General features: G+C 39.4%; 2 protein-coding genes across 4 annotated transcripts in view; one reads left to right on the forward strand and one right to left on the reverse strand.

Moving 5' to 3' along the window:
- Positions 1-2,120: 2,120 nt before the first annotated feature.
- Positions 2,121-3,306, forward strand: LOC123509695. The gene is made up of 3 exons (XM_045264180.1): positions 2,121-2,237; positions 2,383-2,624; positions 2,851-3,306. Coding segments are annotated over exons 1-3 (393 nt in total). The 5' UTR covers positions 2,121-2,235; the 3' UTR covers positions 3,000-3,306.
- Positions 3,307-4,945: 1,639 nt separating this feature from the next.
- The window catches only part of LOC123509690 (glucose dehydrogenase [FAD, quinone]-like), a 37,123-nt gene continuing 22,692 nt past the window's right edge, over positions 4,946-19,376 (reverse strand). For all 3 annotated transcript variants that reach the window (XM_045264174.1, XM_045264173.1, XM_045264172.1), the window contains 5 exons: positions 16,140-16,305; positions 15,759-15,991; positions 15,040-15,137; positions 14,358-14,534; positions 4,946-5,382 (listed from right to left, as the gene is read on the reverse strand). In XM_045264174.1, coding sequence (XP_045120109.1) covers positions 5,148-5,382; positions 14,358-14,534; positions 15,040-15,137; positions 15,759-15,991; positions 16,140-16,305 — 909 coding nt within the window. In that variant the 3' untranslated portion in view covers positions 4,946-5,147. The remainder of the gene's footprint in view (positions 5,383-14,357; positions 14,535-15,039; positions 15,138-15,758; positions 15,992-16,139; positions 16,306-19,376) is intronic.

A 19,376-nucleotide genomic window follows, 5' to 3' on the forward strand; every position in this document is an offset into this window, starting at 1 on the left:
TGCCAGCCAGCCAGCCAGCACCTATGCTACCTGCGCCCTTGACCGCCGCGCTGTTTCCTGAATTTAAACACAAGACACACTGGTGCGGAAGTAATGTGACGTAGAAACTATTGAAGGGAAAAAGAAGAGAGAGGAGGAAGTGTGTGTGTGTGTGTGTGTGTGTGTGTGTGTGTGTGTGTGTGTGTGTGTGTGTGTGTGTGTGTGTGTGTGTGTGTGTTTATTTATTTACGATACTTTGACCACCACCACCACAATGCATACAATACTAACACTTATTTACAAGTAAAGCTTAAGCATTTAAATATTTCGTATTTATTCACATGTCCTTTTTTCAATACCATCATTCCGTGTGTGTGTGTGTGTGTGTGTGTGTGTGTGTGTGTGTGTGTGTGTGTGTGTGTGTGTGTGTGTGTGTGTGTGTGTGTGTGTGTGTCCTGTATCTAGGCGAAGGTGAGCTTCCTTAAGCAAGAGAACACACATTGGGAAATAAAATATAAAATCGTGTATAAACATTTCAAAATTATTCTCTGGTCATACAAGACTCATCTCGCTACGGGAGAGAAAATCGCAAGGCTAAGCTTTTCACTGCCCAACTCTAAGCTTTTCCTATGTTACTCCACAAAACAAACCTTTAATATTTTAGCGCTTTTAACTGGATCAAGAACGAATAGGAACACTAGTTTTAATCATAAGGATGAGATTAATTAACCTCTTCAGTCCTGAGACGCATTTTCACCTTGAGTTTTGGATGTGATTCGACCATTTTATTTACATTATGAAGAGTCTATGGAGGTCAGAAAGTTAATGGTCCAAAGTTCTCACTATTTCAATCCCCACATGAGTTTCTGAGGCTGTATAAAGTCAGTAAACAGTAATCAGAATCAATATGAAAGCACGTCATGGTACTGAAGGAGTTAAGTTGAGTTTCCTATGCTTTCGAGTATGTTGTGAAGTGAGAAGACGCTTATTGATTGAGTGGGGGAAGAGAGAATATCGAGTACCGAGTTAAACCTACTCTATTCTAGCACAGGACACAAGTAGCAAAGAATTCTGTCTCGCTCTATATCGGTCTGCCACTACCCTGCTATTACTGTACGTGCTATACTCCTGGTGTCTTATATCCTTGCCTTTCAAATCAGCAGAAATGTTTCTCTCTCTCTCTCTCTCTTTCTCTGAGAGAGAGAGAGAGAGAGAGAGAGAGAGAGAGAGAGAGAGAGAGAGAGAGAGAGAGAGAGAGAGAGAGAGAGAGAGTGAGAGAGTGAGTGAGTGAGTGAGTGAGTGAGAGAGAGAGAGTGAGAGAGAGAGAGAGAGAGAGAGAGAGAGAGAGAGAGAGAGAGAGAGAGAGAGAGAGAGAGAGAGAGAGTGAGTGAGTGAGTGAGTGAGTGAGTGAGTGAGTGAGTGAGTGAGTGAGTGAGTGAGTGAGTGAGTGAGTTGGTGTGGTTTGGTGTGGTGTGGTGTGGTGTGGTGTGGTGTGGTGAGAGGAGAGAGAGAGAGAGAGAGAGAGAGAGAGAGAGAGAGAGAGAGAGAGAGAGAGTGAGAGTGGTGTGGTGTGGTGTGGTGTGTGTGCTAACGTTTGTTTTTCCTTTCTGTTCCTTCGTACTGACAACGAGGAGGAGGAAGAGTGAAGAGCTGGGACAGGGGTCATCACCGGTTCCCCTACAGCACCAACCAGAGCACCGCCAAGGCCACAGATAAAGGTTAAGGACACACAACTCGAAATATCGTTTTCTTTCAAGATATGATGACCGGAATAGGAAAAGAGCACAAGTTCATGATGAGACAGAGACGAATGAAAATAGTTAAGATAGTAAAAAAAAATGATGCCTAGAAAACTGTGCTATAGGGAGAAAGTAAGTATGTTAGGAGTAAGTAACCGTACTTTACACCAGATGAGTTTGATAAAAAAAAAAAAAAAAAAAAAAAAGAACGCAAGAAAATAGTTAGGTAAAAATACTTTGTGGGTTGAGAAGATGCGAATAATCTATAAAATGAATAAAAATAGGACAACGTAAATAGAAAAAATATCAATAGCAGTAATAAGATAATGATGATAATAGCAATGATAACTAAAAGAATTAAATTGGTCACAAAGCTTAAAGGTGGTATTTGCAAACTCGCTCCTGCCTCCCTTCTCCATCTCATTCAAGGCTGACTGGCCGCAGCATATAAACTGCTCACTTCCTTACAGACGGCACACAAGTCTTCCTCTCATCATTCACAGCACATTCAACAGCCATGTGAGTACAGGATTCCCCACCCTCCTCCCCTTCTCCCACTCCCACTTCACTTCACTTCCTCTCTCATTTAAAGGTGTGTGTGTGTGTGTGTGTGTGTGTGTGTGTGTGTGTGTGTGTGTGTGTGACGTGGTTTTCTTCTCCGTAGGACTCGTCTCGTGTTCCTGGCGGTGGTGGCAGCCATGGTTGCGGACGTCATGGCAACACCAGTTTGTGAAAATAATATGCCTACAGCTCAACTTAGACAACTCCCTCTCGTACAAAAACCTGTGGAAGAACTTATTACTAAAGTCTCAGACCAAAAGCTTGCGGATCAAGTCTTCGATTGCCTTGCTGTAGAGGGCACAGACTGTAATCTTTGCAAGCAAGGTGAAGTGGGACAAGTCGTCGGTAAGTCTCATTTTATACCAGCGTCTGTCACTTCAGACCTTTTACTTTGTCTTTCATTACATCTCATATTTCTCATAACACCACAATTCCCGATTCATTTGTCACGATACTATACCAACCAGATCTATTAATTCATCATTGCATTTTTTTTTTATTTAACACAAATCAATTAATATTCTGGATTCGAATTATTCAAGATCCTTCTCAAACTCATTTTATATTACAGCGTTGATGCCAGTTATGCTGATAGACTGCCAAAGGGGGAACTTAAATGTGTGCCCAAAGGAACTGCAGGAAAAGGCTAACGCTGTCATTCAGAAGATGGGAGATATTTACAGATCTAGACGCACTGCGATCTTGGAAAGATTTTTTTAACAAAAAGAAGCAGCACAAGACTCTCCCTTATCCGTCCATGTAATGATTCCCCGCTGACAACTGTTGGGGTGATGTGTCCCAACCAGTTACGACCACCACCACTTCATACATTCCCTGTAAAAGCAATTATTTATTAATTTCCCATGATATGCTATTACAGAGGCTAACTTGACTGGCCGTGTTCTTTGTGTCTTAGGATTTTCTCTCCTTTTAACAATGTAATACTCCTTCTGGAGACTCTTTTGATCCTTCTACTAGCCCGGCCTGTGATTTATGTAATTATCATTATAATAAATTGTTTCCTTAGTAAGTGTGCCTAACTAAACACTGGAATGGCTAACTGAAATCTTAAATAACAATTTTCTCTAAGCCAGTGGTTCTTAAAGTGGCCGATGGGACCATCCAAGAAATCGATGAATGTGGGTCGAACAGGGGTCAATGAATATTATTGATGGGACCGGAAAGACCATTGAAGCTTCCATCTGGAAATTCTTTAATCTAGATTGTAATTTGTAAAAATCTGAAGAAAATCAGATCATTAGATTAAAAGATAAACTATTTCTTGAATTCAAACAGTAAGCAATTATTTTTCAGCAATTAAATTTAAGCAACACTGGCAACACTACCTACAACCAACCCTTATTGTCTCACAACTCTACTACCAGTTCCTACAACTTAACATCTTTCAAGAGAGAAGTATCAAGAAACCTTGCTAACTAAATTAGCCATTGCTTGGGATGCACCATGTTCTTTTGCTTTTCGGAGTGACAAATAGCGGTTTTTATTTTGCTTTTTTTTTTTTCGCCGCCATCATTGATGTAAAAAACTACAACTACTACAACTACTACAAGTACTATTACTACTATTATTATTACTTCTACTACTACTACTACTACTACTACTACAGTAAAAAGCTACAACTACTACCCGTGGTACAGTGGAACCATGCGTGCTTTGGGGTCCGAGGGGTCTCCAAGTGCACGGGTTCGAATCCTGTCCACGGTCTGAGGTCTGAGTGTAGGTTAGGCTTCCTCACTCGGGGCAACGGTTTCCTAGCGGGTGGGCTTTGAGATAGGAGGTACCTCAAAAGTATCCCCTTCAGCCCATAAACTCCCGTGAAAAGCCCACATGGTATAAATAAAAAAAAAATAAATAAAAAAAACTACTACTACTACAGTAAAAAGCTACTACTACTACTACAACAACAACAACAACTACTAATACTACTACAACTGCTACTACACTACTACTACTACAACTACTACTACAACTATTGCTACTAACTACTACTACAACAACAACTACTACAACAACAACTACTACTACTATAACTACTACTACAACAACTACTACTACTACTACAACAACAACAACAACTACTAATACTACTACAACAACTACTACTACAACTACTACTACTACTACTACAACAACTACTACTACTACAACAACTATTACTACTATACTACTACTACTACCACCACCACTACTACTACTACTACCACCACCACCACCACTACTACCACCACCACCACCACCACTACTACTACTACTACTACTGCCCATGGTTTTTGCCATCGGAATTATTTTCCTCGAATTAAAAGATTACGGGTCGATGGAAATTTAGAAACTTTATTGGGGGTCACTGAGATAAAAAATGAGAGCCCTTCCTCTAAAGCAAATGTCAAAAAGGTTATATAATCCAATGAAAAATGTACAGCATGTAGGATTTTAGTGTATATGATAATAAAATGTATACAGCGTCCAGACTTAAGCGAGGGACGAAACAGAAAGAGAAAAACAAAATGTGGAACAGAATGAGGGCACAAGGAGAGAGAGAGAGAGAGAGAAGAGAGAGAGAGAGAGAGAGAGAGAGAGAGAGAGAGAGAGAGAGAGAGAGAGAGAGAGAGAGAGAGAGAGAGAGAGAGAGAGAGAGAGAGAGAGAGAGAGAGAGAGAGAGAGAGAGAGAGAGAGAGAGAGAGAGAGAGAGAGAGAGAGAGAGAGAGAGAGAGAGAGTATGTGTGTGTGTGTGTGTGGGTGGGGGGGTGATACAAATAAAGGAGACAAGTGAAAGTGGTTGGGGTGAGTGACATCCAGCATCTCCTACCAACACTGATCTTGGACAGAGGGCAAGGGTGAAGACACACATTACAGCTCATCATAATGCTCCTCCTTTACGCCTGCCGTCCCTGCCCTCTGCCCTGGCGTGACTGAGGAAGATAAAGGAGTAAGGACGGAGGGTTGCTGGACATCCTGCCACTCATGTTGTATTAGGTGAGCTGCCTTCTCCGCCACCATGGTCACCGCCGCGTTGGTGTTCGCTGAAGGCAAGGTCGGAAACACTGCAGCATCCACCACCCGCAGGCCAGGCACGTCCACCACCCTGCCACGCCACCAACATCAGTGTGAATAACAGGGTGAGAAGTGGCGGGGGAGGCAGGAAGATGAAGAGAATACCAGAAGGGTAATGGAGTTCAAATGATGCCAAATGTACCAGATATAAGCGGAAAACGTGTGCAACGTTTAATTGTTTTTAATTTAGTGATAGTTCAGCACTGGTTCTGTATCTTAGCACTGGTTCTGTACCTTTAAGAGACTTTCGTAAAAGTCCGTGTAGTTTTCAAGTTACCCACGTGAGTGAAATGACATTTTAGCAAGGATTCTGTTACATTAATGGGTAAACACCAACAAAATTCAATTCCACTAGTAAAGATGAATTCGGAAGGAAGGGGGGGAGAGGAATGCGCGTGTTAGTAACAAGAAAGAAAACGCCATGTACGATAATTTTGGAACTACTTAAAAAAAAAAAATGTAGTCAGATCAAACAGCTGTTTGAAATAATTTTTGTACCCACTTGAATCCACCTGTCCCAACAAACATCCGGTCTACATAATCTCTCTCCCAATTTCTCTTCCTCTCCTTACCAACACTGCACCACGCATGTCCCTTGAAACACTTAAATGACATTAGCTCCTCAAATTACCGCATTAACACTTGCTTCATTCGGTGGATCTGTCACCTTCTCCTCCCTTGCCACGGAAACAAAACGATCAAGCCCACATCGCTACACAAGTAACACTTCCTCTACAGAACGCAGTGAAGAACAAAGTGCGTCTATTTGTCACTTTCCAGGGATATTATGCTCGAGTAAACAATTGCTTGCCATTCCCATACAAAGTAGTGGCATGACGAGAGGCAGCTGCTACACTATTTTTTTCATTTCTTTTTAACTTGCGTTCTTTGCTGTGCTCATCCCTCATTGTGGTATAGACTATATCAAGTGTTCACACACACACACACACACACACACACACACACACAACGCGTAGTGTAAGGGTTATAGCACGCTCGACTCACAATCGAGAGGCCCGGGTTCGAGTCCCGGCGCGGCAAGGCAAATGGGCAAGCCTCTTAATGTGTGGCCCCTGTTCACCTAGCAGTAAATAGGTACGGGATGTAACTCGAGGGGTTGTGACCTCGCTTTCCCGGTGTATGGAGTGTGTTGTGGTCTCAGTCCTACCCGAAAATCGGTCTATGAGCTCTGAGCTCGCTCCGTAATGGGGAAGACTGGCTGGGTGACCAGCAGACAACCAAGGTGAATCACACACACACACACACGCCAGAGGACCGGGGTTCGATTCCCCGGCCGGGTGGAGATATTTGGTTGTGTCTCCTTTCACGTGTAGGCCCTGTTCACCTAGCAGTGAGTAGGTATGGGATGTAAATCGAGGAGTTGTGACCTTGTTGTCCCGGTGTGTGGTGTGTGCCTGGTCTCAGGCCTATCCGAAGATCGGAAATAATGAGCTCTGAGCTCGTCTGGCTGTCTCGTCAGAGACTGCAGCAGATCAAACAGTGAAACACACACACACACCCACACACCAGGGTTGCCACTTCTACAGATTAATCTGTGGATCTACAGATTTTGGGTCTGATTTCAGATTGTCAGATTTTCTGTGAAAAAGATGCTTAATCTACAGATTTCCTCACCAGGAGAGATTTTCCAAAATATTTTTGGGACTTTCTAAGAATAAATAAATAACAGAAGTTTGTAAATAGTTACCGAATGAAAATCACACATAGGATTGCTCCAAACACGCCAGTCACTTAAAGATTCATCTAGCTGTGATTTTAGAGTAACCAAGGCTTTGCTTAGGAGACATATGAGCTGGAAACAATAAGGAATAGGCTAAGATAAGATCCTATGTGAAAAGGTCTTTGTGAGTATACTTGAAATTACTGTACACAGTTCTATTTTCTGGTGCATTCTGTAGTGTGAATAACAACTCTATTTTTTGTGCATGTTTTAGTCTAAATTTTCCTTTTATATATATATTGGTGCATACTGTAGCCTGTAATTTACACAATTCTACTTTTGGTGCATGCTCTAGTCTAAAAAAAAAAAAAAACTAAATTACAGAATTTTAATTACTTCTTGGTGCTATCAGTTTCATTTTGCAAATATGATTGTTGGGGGTGCCTTTCTTATAATTCAGAAAATTGGATACAAGTTGTACAGACAAAGTTTTTAGATTGTACTGTTTTTTTTTTTTTCTATTTACATGTTTTCAGAAACATCACCTATCATTGTAAGTATTATCATTCTTGTGTACTGAAACTATGTAGAGTATTGTACTTAAAGTGAAATGCATATTGTATACTCAGGGAATATCCACAGTTTGCTCCCAGACTGTAGGATGTCTTAGGCAATAAGGTGTGCAATATGTGTATTTATTTATTGAAATACTTGTATTCTTGCTGTGTATACTGTCCAGAGTTATTTTGTGATACTTTAACCTTAAGTCCTTGCCCAGGGGTGGGTGGCAAGGCCCATCCTCCTCCTCTGTTGTAATTATTTATTAATTCAACAATAAATGTATCGATCAATATTATATATTGCAAAGGATACAGCATACTCAAAATAAATGTGAGAACCTCTATGGAGAGCACATCCCTACCTAGCATTATCCTGTTAAATTGGCTACTGAATAATCAGTAGAAGACCTAGTTCAGGCTTTAGGGTATCTCCTTTAGCCCATAAATTCCCGTGAAAAGCCCACATGGTATAAAAAAAAAATAATAATAATAATGTTAATAAAGGCACTTTTAGAAATCTACAGATTTCTACAGATTTTTTCGTATCCAATTTCAGATTGTGTGTGTGTGTGTTGCCACACACACACACACACACACACACATCAGACGCGATCGAGGAAGGACGCACTGGCGTCGCTCAGACAATCAGCTGATCTTCACTACCTATTGTATAGTATTTACAGTGGCCTGGGCAAGTAGTGTGAACTCATTTTTCATGAGTAAAGAAGAGATTCCATCAAAATGCAGATATGAGACTAGGGAAAGAATGAAAGATGATGACTATGTTGATGAGGGAGAGAGCGCATTCGAAGGTTTCGATACGACGAATACTTCACTACTTAAGAGAGTGTTGACTATTGAACGTAAACTAGATAAATTGATAAAGGAGAGTATGGAAATGAAAGAGAATGAAGAACAGGAAAAAGAGTTTATAAAACTGAGAGAAAGGATAAAAAAAGTGGAAGAAAACGAAGCTAGGCTAAGAGCGGAAAACGAAGAACTAAAAAAGGAAGTAGCTAACTACAAGAAGCAGATGGAAGAAGGACTCGGTAAAGCCGAGAAAGAAAAAGAGAAGCTGAAAGATCTAGTAAACAAGGAAGAGGAAAGAGTACAGAACGTGATTAAAAAAGAAGTACAAGCATGGAGAGTCCAAGATAAGAAAGATAAGGCTGATTTTCAGGAGGTGATTCAAGAACAACTAAAAGAAAAAGAAGAAAATATGACAAACAAAATGATAGGAGTCCTCAAGACAAAAGAAAATCTAGTTAGAGAAATTGAAGAAAAAAGAAGAGTGTAATCGTATTTGGAATAAAAGAAAAAATATAAAATATAGACCAAGAAGAGAAAAAGAAGAAATGAAATCAGTCAAAGACCTACTGAAGAATCTAAACGACGAAGATAGGCAGAACTTGGAAGAGGAAGTAGAAGAAATAAACAGAATGGGACCATATCAAGAAGGAAAAACGAGACCAATTAAAATACTACTAAAATCACAAGCAGCAACAGAAGAAATATTATATAGAACAACAAAACTTAGAGAAACAGAAGGCTGCAAGGATATCTATATAAAGAAAAATAGAAATGAGGAAGAAAGGAAGAGATACAATGAACTGGCAGCAGCAGTAAGGGAAAAAATAATGAAAGGTCAGAAGAGGAAAAAAAAGGCATTTTTTTGGAGAATTCTAGGAGACAGGATAAGGAAATGGTATATAAACGAGAAGGAAGAGAAAAAAGTGGAACAAGTTTAACTAAAAATGATAAAGGCAAGAGACTAAAAATGATGTATACGAACATAGACGGGGTTTTATCAAGTAAATTAGAATTAAGAGATTACATAAAGAAAGAAAATCCAGATATTGTATGCCTGGCTGAAACAAAACTAAATGAGGCAATCAAAATAGACTTGGATAATAGGTATAATGTATGGAGAAGAGACAGAGTGGGTAAAGGAGGAGGAGGAGTCATGATAATGTTAAGGAAGGAGATAGTGATAAACCAAGTGGAATGTGGGAAGGAAAAGCAGAAGTATTGTATGTTAAGATGCATATTAATAAAAAGAGTTAACAATCATTGTAACATATGTGCCACCAAAAACAAATTCATGGACCAATCAAGAATATAAAGACATGATAGATGACACAATAAGGAGTCTAACGAGAATCGTTAAAGAAAGGAGAAAAGTGATATTAGTAGGAGATTTCAACTGTAAAGAAGTGGACTGGGAAAATTATGAAAGTGGTATGGGGAAGAAGCCTGGGAGAAAGATTCTTGAACCTAATGATAGACAATATGATGGACCAGAGAGTAAAGGAATGCACAAGATTCAGAGGAAACGACGAGCCGGCGAGATTGGACCTAGTTTTTACAAGGGTATACAAATGAATGATGATATAAGATATAAGTGCCCATTGGGAAAGAGTGACCATGTAATATTAGAAATAGATATAGAAGAGGGAAAGGAAGATAGAGACGATTCATACAAAGGAGACCGATTAAATTACAGAAAGGCTGATATTGAGAATCTCAAGAACTATTTTAAAACGTAAACTGGGAGGAGATGGAAAACTCAGAGACGATGCAAGAGAAGTATAACTTATTTTTGGAAATATACAAAACAGGAGTCAGGAATATGTCCCAAAATATAGACCTAAAGAAGAAGGAAAGAAAGATTGGTTTAATGCAAGGTGTGCTAGGGCAAAGGAGAAAAGAGATGGAGCATGGAAAAGGTGGAGGAGAAATAGAAATCCAGTAAATAAGGAAAACTTCAAGGCAGCGAGAAATGAATATGTTAAGGTGAGGAAGGAAGAGGAAAAGAACTTTGAAAAGGACATTGTCGAAAAATGTAAGGAGCAACCAAAATTGTTCTATAGATTCATAAATGGAAAAATTAGGCAAAAGAAACAATAGAAAGGTTAAAAGGAGAGAACGGGATGGTGGAAGACCCAAAAGTATGGCAGAACTATTAAATAATAAATTCCAGGAGGTCTTTACTAAGGAATCCAAATTTGAAAGGCCACAGGGTAATAGAGAGACAGTCTATATGAAAGAGATTAAAGTAACCAAGCTTGAAATAAAAGAGTTAATGAAGGAACTGGATGAAGAGAAGGCAATGGGACCAGATGAAGTCTCAGGCAGAATACTGAAAGAATGTAGGGAAGAACTAGCAAGTCCTATATACAACATCATAAAATGCTCAATAGAAAATGGAACAGTACCAGTAGAATGGAAAAGAGCTGAGGTGGTTCCCATATATAAGAGCGGAAGGAAGGAAGAACCTTTAAATTACAGACCGGTATCACTAACTAGTGTAATATGCAAGATGTGTGAAAGAATAATAAAGAAACAATGGATCGAGTTCCTTGAAGACAACAAATTAATATCAAATAGCCAATTTGGTTTTAGAAAAGACGGTCGTGTGTAACTAATTTATTGAGTTTCTATTCTAGAATAGTTGATAGAGTACAAGAGAGAGAGGATGGGTTGACTGTATTTATTTGGATTTAAAAAAGGCGTTTGACAAAGTGCCACATGCAAGATTACTATGGAAGTTAGAGGAGAAGGGTGGCTTAAAAGGAAGCACATTGAGATGGATAGAAAATTATTTGAGGGGGAGAGAAATAAGGACGGTAGTTAAAGATATGAAGTCCAAGTGGAGAGCAGTAGAAAGCGGAGTGCCACAGGGGTCAGTATTGGCACCAATACTTTTCCTCATTTATATTAACGACATGCCAGAAGGAGTGAACAGCTACATAAATCTGTTTGCAGATGATACGAAACTGTGCAGAGTTATAAAGCAAAAAAAGGATTGTGAAATACTGCAAGAAGACCTAAATAAGATCTGGGAATGGAGTAAAAGTGGAAATGGAATTCAATGTGAACAAAAGCCATGTCATGGAAATGGGAAAGAGTGAAAGACGACCTGTGGGAATCTGTAAGATGGGAGATGGAGTAGAACTGGAGAAAGTAAAAAGGAAAAGGACTTAGGAGTGACGATGGAAGAAAACAATCAACCAGTAAGCCATATTGATAGAATTTTTAGAGAAACATATAATTTGCTAAGGAATATTGGAGTAGCATTTCACTACATGGACAAAGAAATGATGAAGAAATTGATAAGTACTATAATAAGACCCAGATTGGAATATGCAGGAGTAGTGTGGACCCCTCATAAAAAGAAACACATAAGGAAATTGGAGAGACTACAAAAAATGGCTACAAGAATGGTTCCAGAATTTGAAGGGATGACATATGAGGAGAGACTAAAGGCTATGGATCTACCAACCCTGGAACAAAGAAGGAGAGAGGAGATCTGATACAAGTTTATAAATTGATCAACGGAATGGACCAAGTAGATAAGGAGAAACTGATCCTGAGAGAAGAATATGACATTCGAAGCACAAGATCGCATACTAAAAAGCTGAGAAAAGGAAGATGTTTGAGAGATGTTAAAAAATATAGTTTCCCGCAAAGATGTATTGAGACGTGGAACAGTTTAAATGAAGAAGTAGTGTCTGCAACGAATGTGCATACTTTTAAAGTAAGATTGGTTAAGTTTAGATATGGAGACGGGGCCACACGAACATAAAGCCCAGACCCTGTAAAACTACAAGTAGGTAAATACAACTAGGTAAATACACACACACACCGCGTAGTGTAGTGGTTAGGATGCTCGACTCACAATCGAAAGGGCCGGGTTCGAGTCCTGGAAAAGCGGCGAGGCAAATGGGCAAGCCTCTTAATGTGTGGCCCCTGTTCACCTAGCAGTAAATAGGTATGGGATGTAACTCGAGGGGTTGTGGCTTCGCTTTTCCGGTGTGTATTGTGTGTGTTGTGGTCTCAATCCTACCCGAAGATCGGTGTATGAGCTCTGAGCTCGTTCCGTAATGGGGAAAACTGGCTGGATGACCAGCAGACGACCGTGGTGAATCACACACACACACACACACACACACACACACACGCGCGGAAATAAGGAGCTCTGCGCTCGTTCCGTAGGGTAACGTCTGGCTGTCTCATCAGAGACTGCAGCAGATCAAACAGTGAATTACACGAAATATAAATCACTTGTCTTTTTCTCAACACTAAATTCGAACGTGAGACCTCTCAGTTGTCCCCACGACCCACCACCATCACCACTACTACCACCACCGTCATTAGAAGCAGCCGCTGCAGCAACAACGAACTAACAGCAAGAAGCAAGAAAAAAAGAAATAGTGATATTAAAATGCTAATAATAATGATGATAATAATATCAATAATAATAATGATATCAATAATAATAATAATAATAATAATAATAATAATAATAATAATGAAATGCTAATAATAATAATAAAATGAACAATAATAGTAATAATAATAATAATAATAATAATAATAATAATAATAAATAATAATAATATCAATAATAATAATAATAATAATAATATCAATAACAATAATAATAATAATAATAATAATAATAATAATGAAATGATAATAATAATAATAAAATAAATAATAATAGTAATAATAATAATGATAATATTATTATGATAATAATAATAATAATAATAATAATAATAATAATAATAATAATGATAATAAATGACATTAACAATGACAATAACAATGATAACACAATAACAACAACAATAATAATAATAATAATAATAATAATAATAATGATACTGATAATGATATTATTATTATTATTATTATTATTAATAATAATAATAATGAAGAAGAAGAAGAAAAGAAGAAGAAAAGAAAAAGAAAAAGTAAAACAAAAACAAAAACAGAAAGAAGATGTAAAATGTAAAATAAACAATAATAAAATAATAATAATAACAATAATAATAATAATAATAATAGTTGTAATAGTAATAACAAATACAAGTAGAGAAGTCCTCGGCGGGTGCACATAAAGACACCTGGCGAGATGAACACTATGCAGATAGCAAGGGACGATAATTCACCCCAGCGCGAGAACGAAAACTATAGTTGGTACCAGCATTACGCTTCACAGAACAAGACTACGAATAATTCTTCTACCCCAGGGATTCTCAACCTGGAATTTACGAACCCCCTGGAATTCGCATGAGGATTTCCAGTGGTACTTTGATGACTGATCTAATATCCTTTGCACTACAGTACCATTAGATATCGAGTTAGTATCAGTCACTATATTAACATTCCAGGGATACTTAGATGGCTGTTCAATAACATTCCTTGCAGTAACACTGCATATTGAGTTCGTGTCAGTCACTAAATTAAAAGTCTGTTCGATGTCAGATTACTCGGAATTCGGGTAGATGTTCTAATAACTCAGGAGGTTTTTAACAAGAAAAAGATTGAGAACCCTTGTGCTACACATTAGAAGTCAGCAATCAGGAGTGAACTCAGACTTAGCAGTGACTGGCTGAGGAAATCACCGCCTATATGAAGACATGTGTACACGCACCATCATTATGAGCCGAGTCACTGCGGCGTAGAAATACATTGGTCAGATAATTCTATGTATCGATCTACCAGGCTGTCAATCCTACGCTGGGAGGACTAAACGAATCACCACACGCACATACACACACCAGTCACACTCTTAGCCTCGTCAGCCCCTGGTGGAAAGATACTTGCATACGTATTCTCGTGGTTAACCGTACTACATCCAATGAATGCATTACGACTCAAGAAAGCCTGACGGAAATTAAAAAGAAGAAACAATAAGACAAAGAAAAAAAAAAAAAGCAGGGTAAAAGAGAAAAAAAAAGTTTTGAAGACACTGACCTGAGGGAAGGATCCACCACAGTGTCTGGGTGGCCTGGCGGACCCATCCTGGCGGTACCGCTCAGGTGGTAGAAGACGAGGGTGAGGTGGCGGGAGAGGCATTCCCAGGCCGCAGGGGAGGAAAGTGGGAGGTGCTCGCATCCCGGCACTACACCCTCGTAAAGCTTCGATCCTAGCCTGGTGAAGGGAAGAACATGAGTTCTACTTTATCTGATGGAAGATTTTATGTAAGTATCACGAGGAATATACGTATACGGAGTGGCAAAGCTATGTTCATGATAAAGGAGACAGGGAGAGACCGATTCGCAAATGTGGTTGTGGATGGATGAAATACTCGGTCACCGGTGGGCAGTTAGTACTACTAAGTTAACAGAAATTCTTAAGAGAAGATTTAAGAAATTTCATAGAATAGTATATATACGTTACAAACGAGTACCGAGAGTAGGCTTACCGAGGTGTATTCTCTAACGCTGTGATATATTACTTACCTCAACTAATTTTCAAGTGGCTTTAATGAAACTCATACAAGTTTTCATAGATGTTTTTTTTTTTTATCACATAATAGAACAAAACGCTAAAAAAAAAAAAAAAAGGCATACTACATCTTCTACCGTGATCTCTAAGCTCCCTCTGCACTACACACACACACACACACACACACACACACACACACACACACAACCTCTTGAAAGCCTGAGTGTTGCCAAGTTCCCTGGCAATGCGCATCCCATCCAGCAACACCTTCACGTCATGCTCCTCCGTCAGGTAATTGGTCACCATCTGTTGGGACAACGCCAAATGAGAGACTATTTGGCTTACGCATGTTTCCTCCTCCTGGCCTTTTTACTTATCTGTCTACCTGCCCTTCTATCTGCCTGTCTGTCTGTCTACCTATCTATCTAAAGTCTTCTTATCTGGCTGCATGTGTGTCGACCTATCTCCATTTGTCTATCTGTTAGTCTACCAGCTTAAATCTGTCCACTTATGTTTATGCATTTGTATTCCTGTCTATTTGTTTCAATCTGTCTACTAATAATTAGTCTATCTGTTTGCATGCTTGTCTCTTATCTGACACTTTACCTTTCTATCTATCCATCGATTTGTGTCTGTCTTGTCTGTTAGTCTCTGCAAGTCTATTCATCATTCTATCTAATGTTTACCAGTCTGCCTGTCTATCTGTCCGCCTTGCATGATTGCTTCTGTTTTGCATCGACCACAGAAATCAACATTTTCCTTCTCAATAATGTTAACTTCTTTTCATCTCTCCAACTTATCACATGCCCGTCTGTGTCTCTGTCTGTATTCCTGTGTGCATGTGTCTATCTCCACATATTCCGACAGATTCTTATCAATCCCTCCCCACACACATTCATTCCACTGAGCTGGACACCCACGTACTACCTTAGGAGGCTGACGGGGATCGCGGGATACCAGCTCGACGAACCCCCTGCTGCGAGGCCTGGTAGGGAGCACCATGATAGTGAAGTGATCGCGGGAGACGAGGGGTTTGTAGTAGCTGGTCCAGTGGTCCTCTCTCAGCCCTAAGATGTAGCGCATGTGCCGTCCTTCATCAGAGGCGTGAGAACCGGCGATGAAATGGAACTGCACATCAGGCCATTTCACAGAGGCGTTTGCTGGAATGAAGGAATAAAACAGAGAGAGAGAGAGAGAGAGAGAGAGAGAGAGAGAGAGAGAGAGAGAGAGAGAGAGTCATCTTTTTTGTGTATTTTGGTATGTTGTTCGTATGTGTTTTCGTGTGCTTTTTTCTATAATTAGACTTACCATAGACGGAGTTAACGAAAGCAACACCCTCCACTCCGCCGAGGGAAGCCAGCGGGCCGGAGCCAAGGAAGGCGTAGCGAAGGAAGGCAGGGGCGTTCTGTAGGCGTGCGGTGCTGAGTGACGCTGGCTCCTCGATGGTGAAGGTGACGCCTGCTGCTACATGGTCCTGGTGAAGGTGATGATGGTCATTACAAGGAATTCATTGTTTACATGTGGCAACTCGATAATTTGACAGCGTACTATCAATCCCTTCAATACTGCATGCAATGGAACATATTTGAGTACGATTAAATCTTTTTATTGACATTAGGAAGGGTCTATGAAGGTCAGAAGATTAATGGCCACAGTCTTCACTATACTTTAATTCTGCCACACAAGTTTCTGATGTCTAAAATCACCAAATGGTAAGTAAAATGAATATGGAGACGCGTCATGGTATTCAAGGGGTTAAACGTTTGCTTTTCTGTCTTGGTTTAATGCTATCTCAGTGACCTTTTTTTTTCCTTTCTCACTTCCTTTCCTTCTTACTTTCCTCGTCCTCTTATTTTCCTCCGTTCTTCCCTCTCTATTTCCTTCACGTCGTTCTTACTCTCATTCATTTTTTTTTTTTTTTTTTTATCTTTCATCCATCTTATCTGTTTCCTTCCTTTCATCCCTGTATTTCGCTTTTTATTTTGATGCGTGTATGTGTGGTGGGGGCGGTGCCGTAGGGTGTTGGGTGTGTGTGTGTGTTTCACTGTTTGATCTGCTGCAGTCTCTGACGAGACAGCCAGACGTTACCCAACGGAACGAGCTCAGAGCTCATTATTTCCGATCTTCGGATAGGCCTGAGACCAGGCACACACCACACACCGGGACAACAAGGTCACAACTCCTCGATTTACATCCCGTACCTACTCACTGATAGGTGAACAGGGGCTACACGTGAAAGGGGATACACCCAAATATCTCCACCCGGCCGGGGAATCGATTCCCGGTCCTCTGGCTTGTGAAGCCAGCGCTCTAACCACTGAGCTACCGGGCGTGTGTGTGTGTGTGTGTGTGTGTGTGTGTCAGTGGCTAATTCGTGGGAAAACCTCTTAAGTAACGAACTAAACATGGGAACTCTTCACTCACGCGTGCTAGTTGTAATTTTTTCTTGTAACTTTTTTTTTTTTTAGTTTTCTTCAGTTTTCTATTGTATCTTATTCAATTTACTTCTTCATGCTCCGAATTCTTCTTATTGTTTATTTCCATCCACCTATCCATTCATTCAAACAGACAAACTGATAGACACGTTTGATTTAGTAGGTCATTCTCTCTCTCTCTCTCTCTCTCTCTCTCTCTCTCTCTCTCTCTCTCTCTCTCTCTCTCTCTCTCTCTATATATATATATATATATCTCTCTCTCTCTATATATATATATATATATATATATATATATATATATATATATATATATATATATATATATATATCTCTCTCTCTCTCTCTCTCTCTCTCTCTCTCTCTCTCTCTCTCTCTCTCTCTCTCTCTCTCTCTCTCTCTCTCTCTCTCTCTCTCTCTCTCTCTCTCTCTCTCTCTCTCTCTCTCTCTCTCTCTCTCTCTCTCTCTCTCTCTCTCTATATCTCTCTCTCTCTCTATATATATATATATATATATATATATATATATATATATATATATATATATATATATATATATATATATATATATATATATATATATATATATATATATATATATATATATATATATATATATATATATATATATATATATATATATATATATATATATATATATATATATATCTATCTATCTATCTATCTATCTATCTATCTATCTATCTATCTATCTATCTATCTATCTATCTATCCATCCATTCATTCATTCTTGCATCTAGTCATAAAGTTCAGTCAATTGTTCAGTCTGTAACAGTGAGACATTTAGTCAGCCATCGATGTCTGCCAGTCAACCACCATCCAGCTTGCCAACCACGAATCCATCTTTACATCCACTGGTCAATCAAACTAATCATATACATACAAATTTAAGACAGTAACTTGATATGCCTTCTGTCCATGGAGTCTGTCAATCGAGAGGGCCAGTTAGCAAGTAGATCAGTCAGTCACTCAAACAAGAGGTAGGCAAGTAGAGCTTCAGTTACAGTTAGACGATGGGTCGGTTAATCAGCCAGCCAATCAGCCATGCAGCCAAGTATTCGTAGATAGGAGCATTTTACATTTTCAAGGGAAATCATCTTTCACAGTTAAGAACACAGTTTGTCACTCTATGCGTCTTTACTAACCACCCTCGTGACATGCGAGGTTTCATCACTCGCTTGAGTCTGAGCTAACGACTCTTTCTTGCGATTATTTACATCTGAGTCACCTGTGGAAGTCGCAAAAGCAACGATTTCTTTTTATCATAATTTTACATCTGAGTGAGCTGCACCAAGGTCACCATTACCTGTGCGCCTCGTAAGTCACTTGATTACCAACGCACAAGAACACTGGAAGACCTTCACCTGTGAATCACCACCACTAATTTCACGCCTACATACACTGCAACAAGGCGTTACCGTGTGAATGTTTGTGAAGTATACTCCATGTACACCACAGCATCACTACTGAAACATAATAGCACTTGGATCTTTGAGTATTACTGGAACAAAGGAAACTATCTGCCCGTTTATTGTTCCACATTTCTACGGTTAGGGAAGTCCATGAGAAGAGTACCAGAACATTTTCGGAACTGTAGCCTATATATGAACTGGTCAGGTGGTCATAACGACAGGAAATATTTTTCATTCAAGAATTTGGGAAATAACTATTAAACAAACCTTTAGTCAATTTTCTCTCTGTATTCGAAGTTCTTAGCTGGTCTTCATACTTAATGATACATAAACCACAAACAGTCTGAAAGAAGTATAACGTAAGAAGACAGGTTTACATCTTCTTAAGGAAGTCACGGGTGAGGAAGTTGTCTTGCTCAAGGTCTTATGGTACTAAAGCTGAATCTCCTCACCCTTCTTGACGTCATCGATACAAAAACCAAGAGAATGAATTACGTCATGACGCGAGTGTTCTGACGAGCGCTGATTGCGTCAAGGATTGCCTCGCAGGAGACGGCAAGGGAAAAATGACAATCTCCTATCCATTACCACTTCCAGTAAAACTATTAACATTCACTGACAGCCTCATTGAAAACCAGTAAAAAATATCACCTCACTCTGCTCAATAACTTCCACATCCTT

The sequence above is a fragment of the Portunus trituberculatus genome, chromosome 27 (genome assembly GCF_017591435.1).
Source record: "Portunus trituberculatus isolate SZX2019 chromosome 27, ASM1759143v1, whole genome shotgun sequence".
NCBI classification, from domain to species: Eukaryota; Metazoa; Arthropoda; class Malacostraca; order Decapoda; family Portunidae; genus Portunus; species Portunus trituberculatus.

Bases quoted from the DNA above. Each gene is read 5' to 3' on its own strand.
- LOC123509695 (XM_045264180.1), top strand. The intron at 2,625-2,850 runs GTAAGTCTCATT...TTTATATTACAG, and splicing joins TGAAGTGGGACAAGTCGTCG to CGTTGATGCCAGTTATGCTG.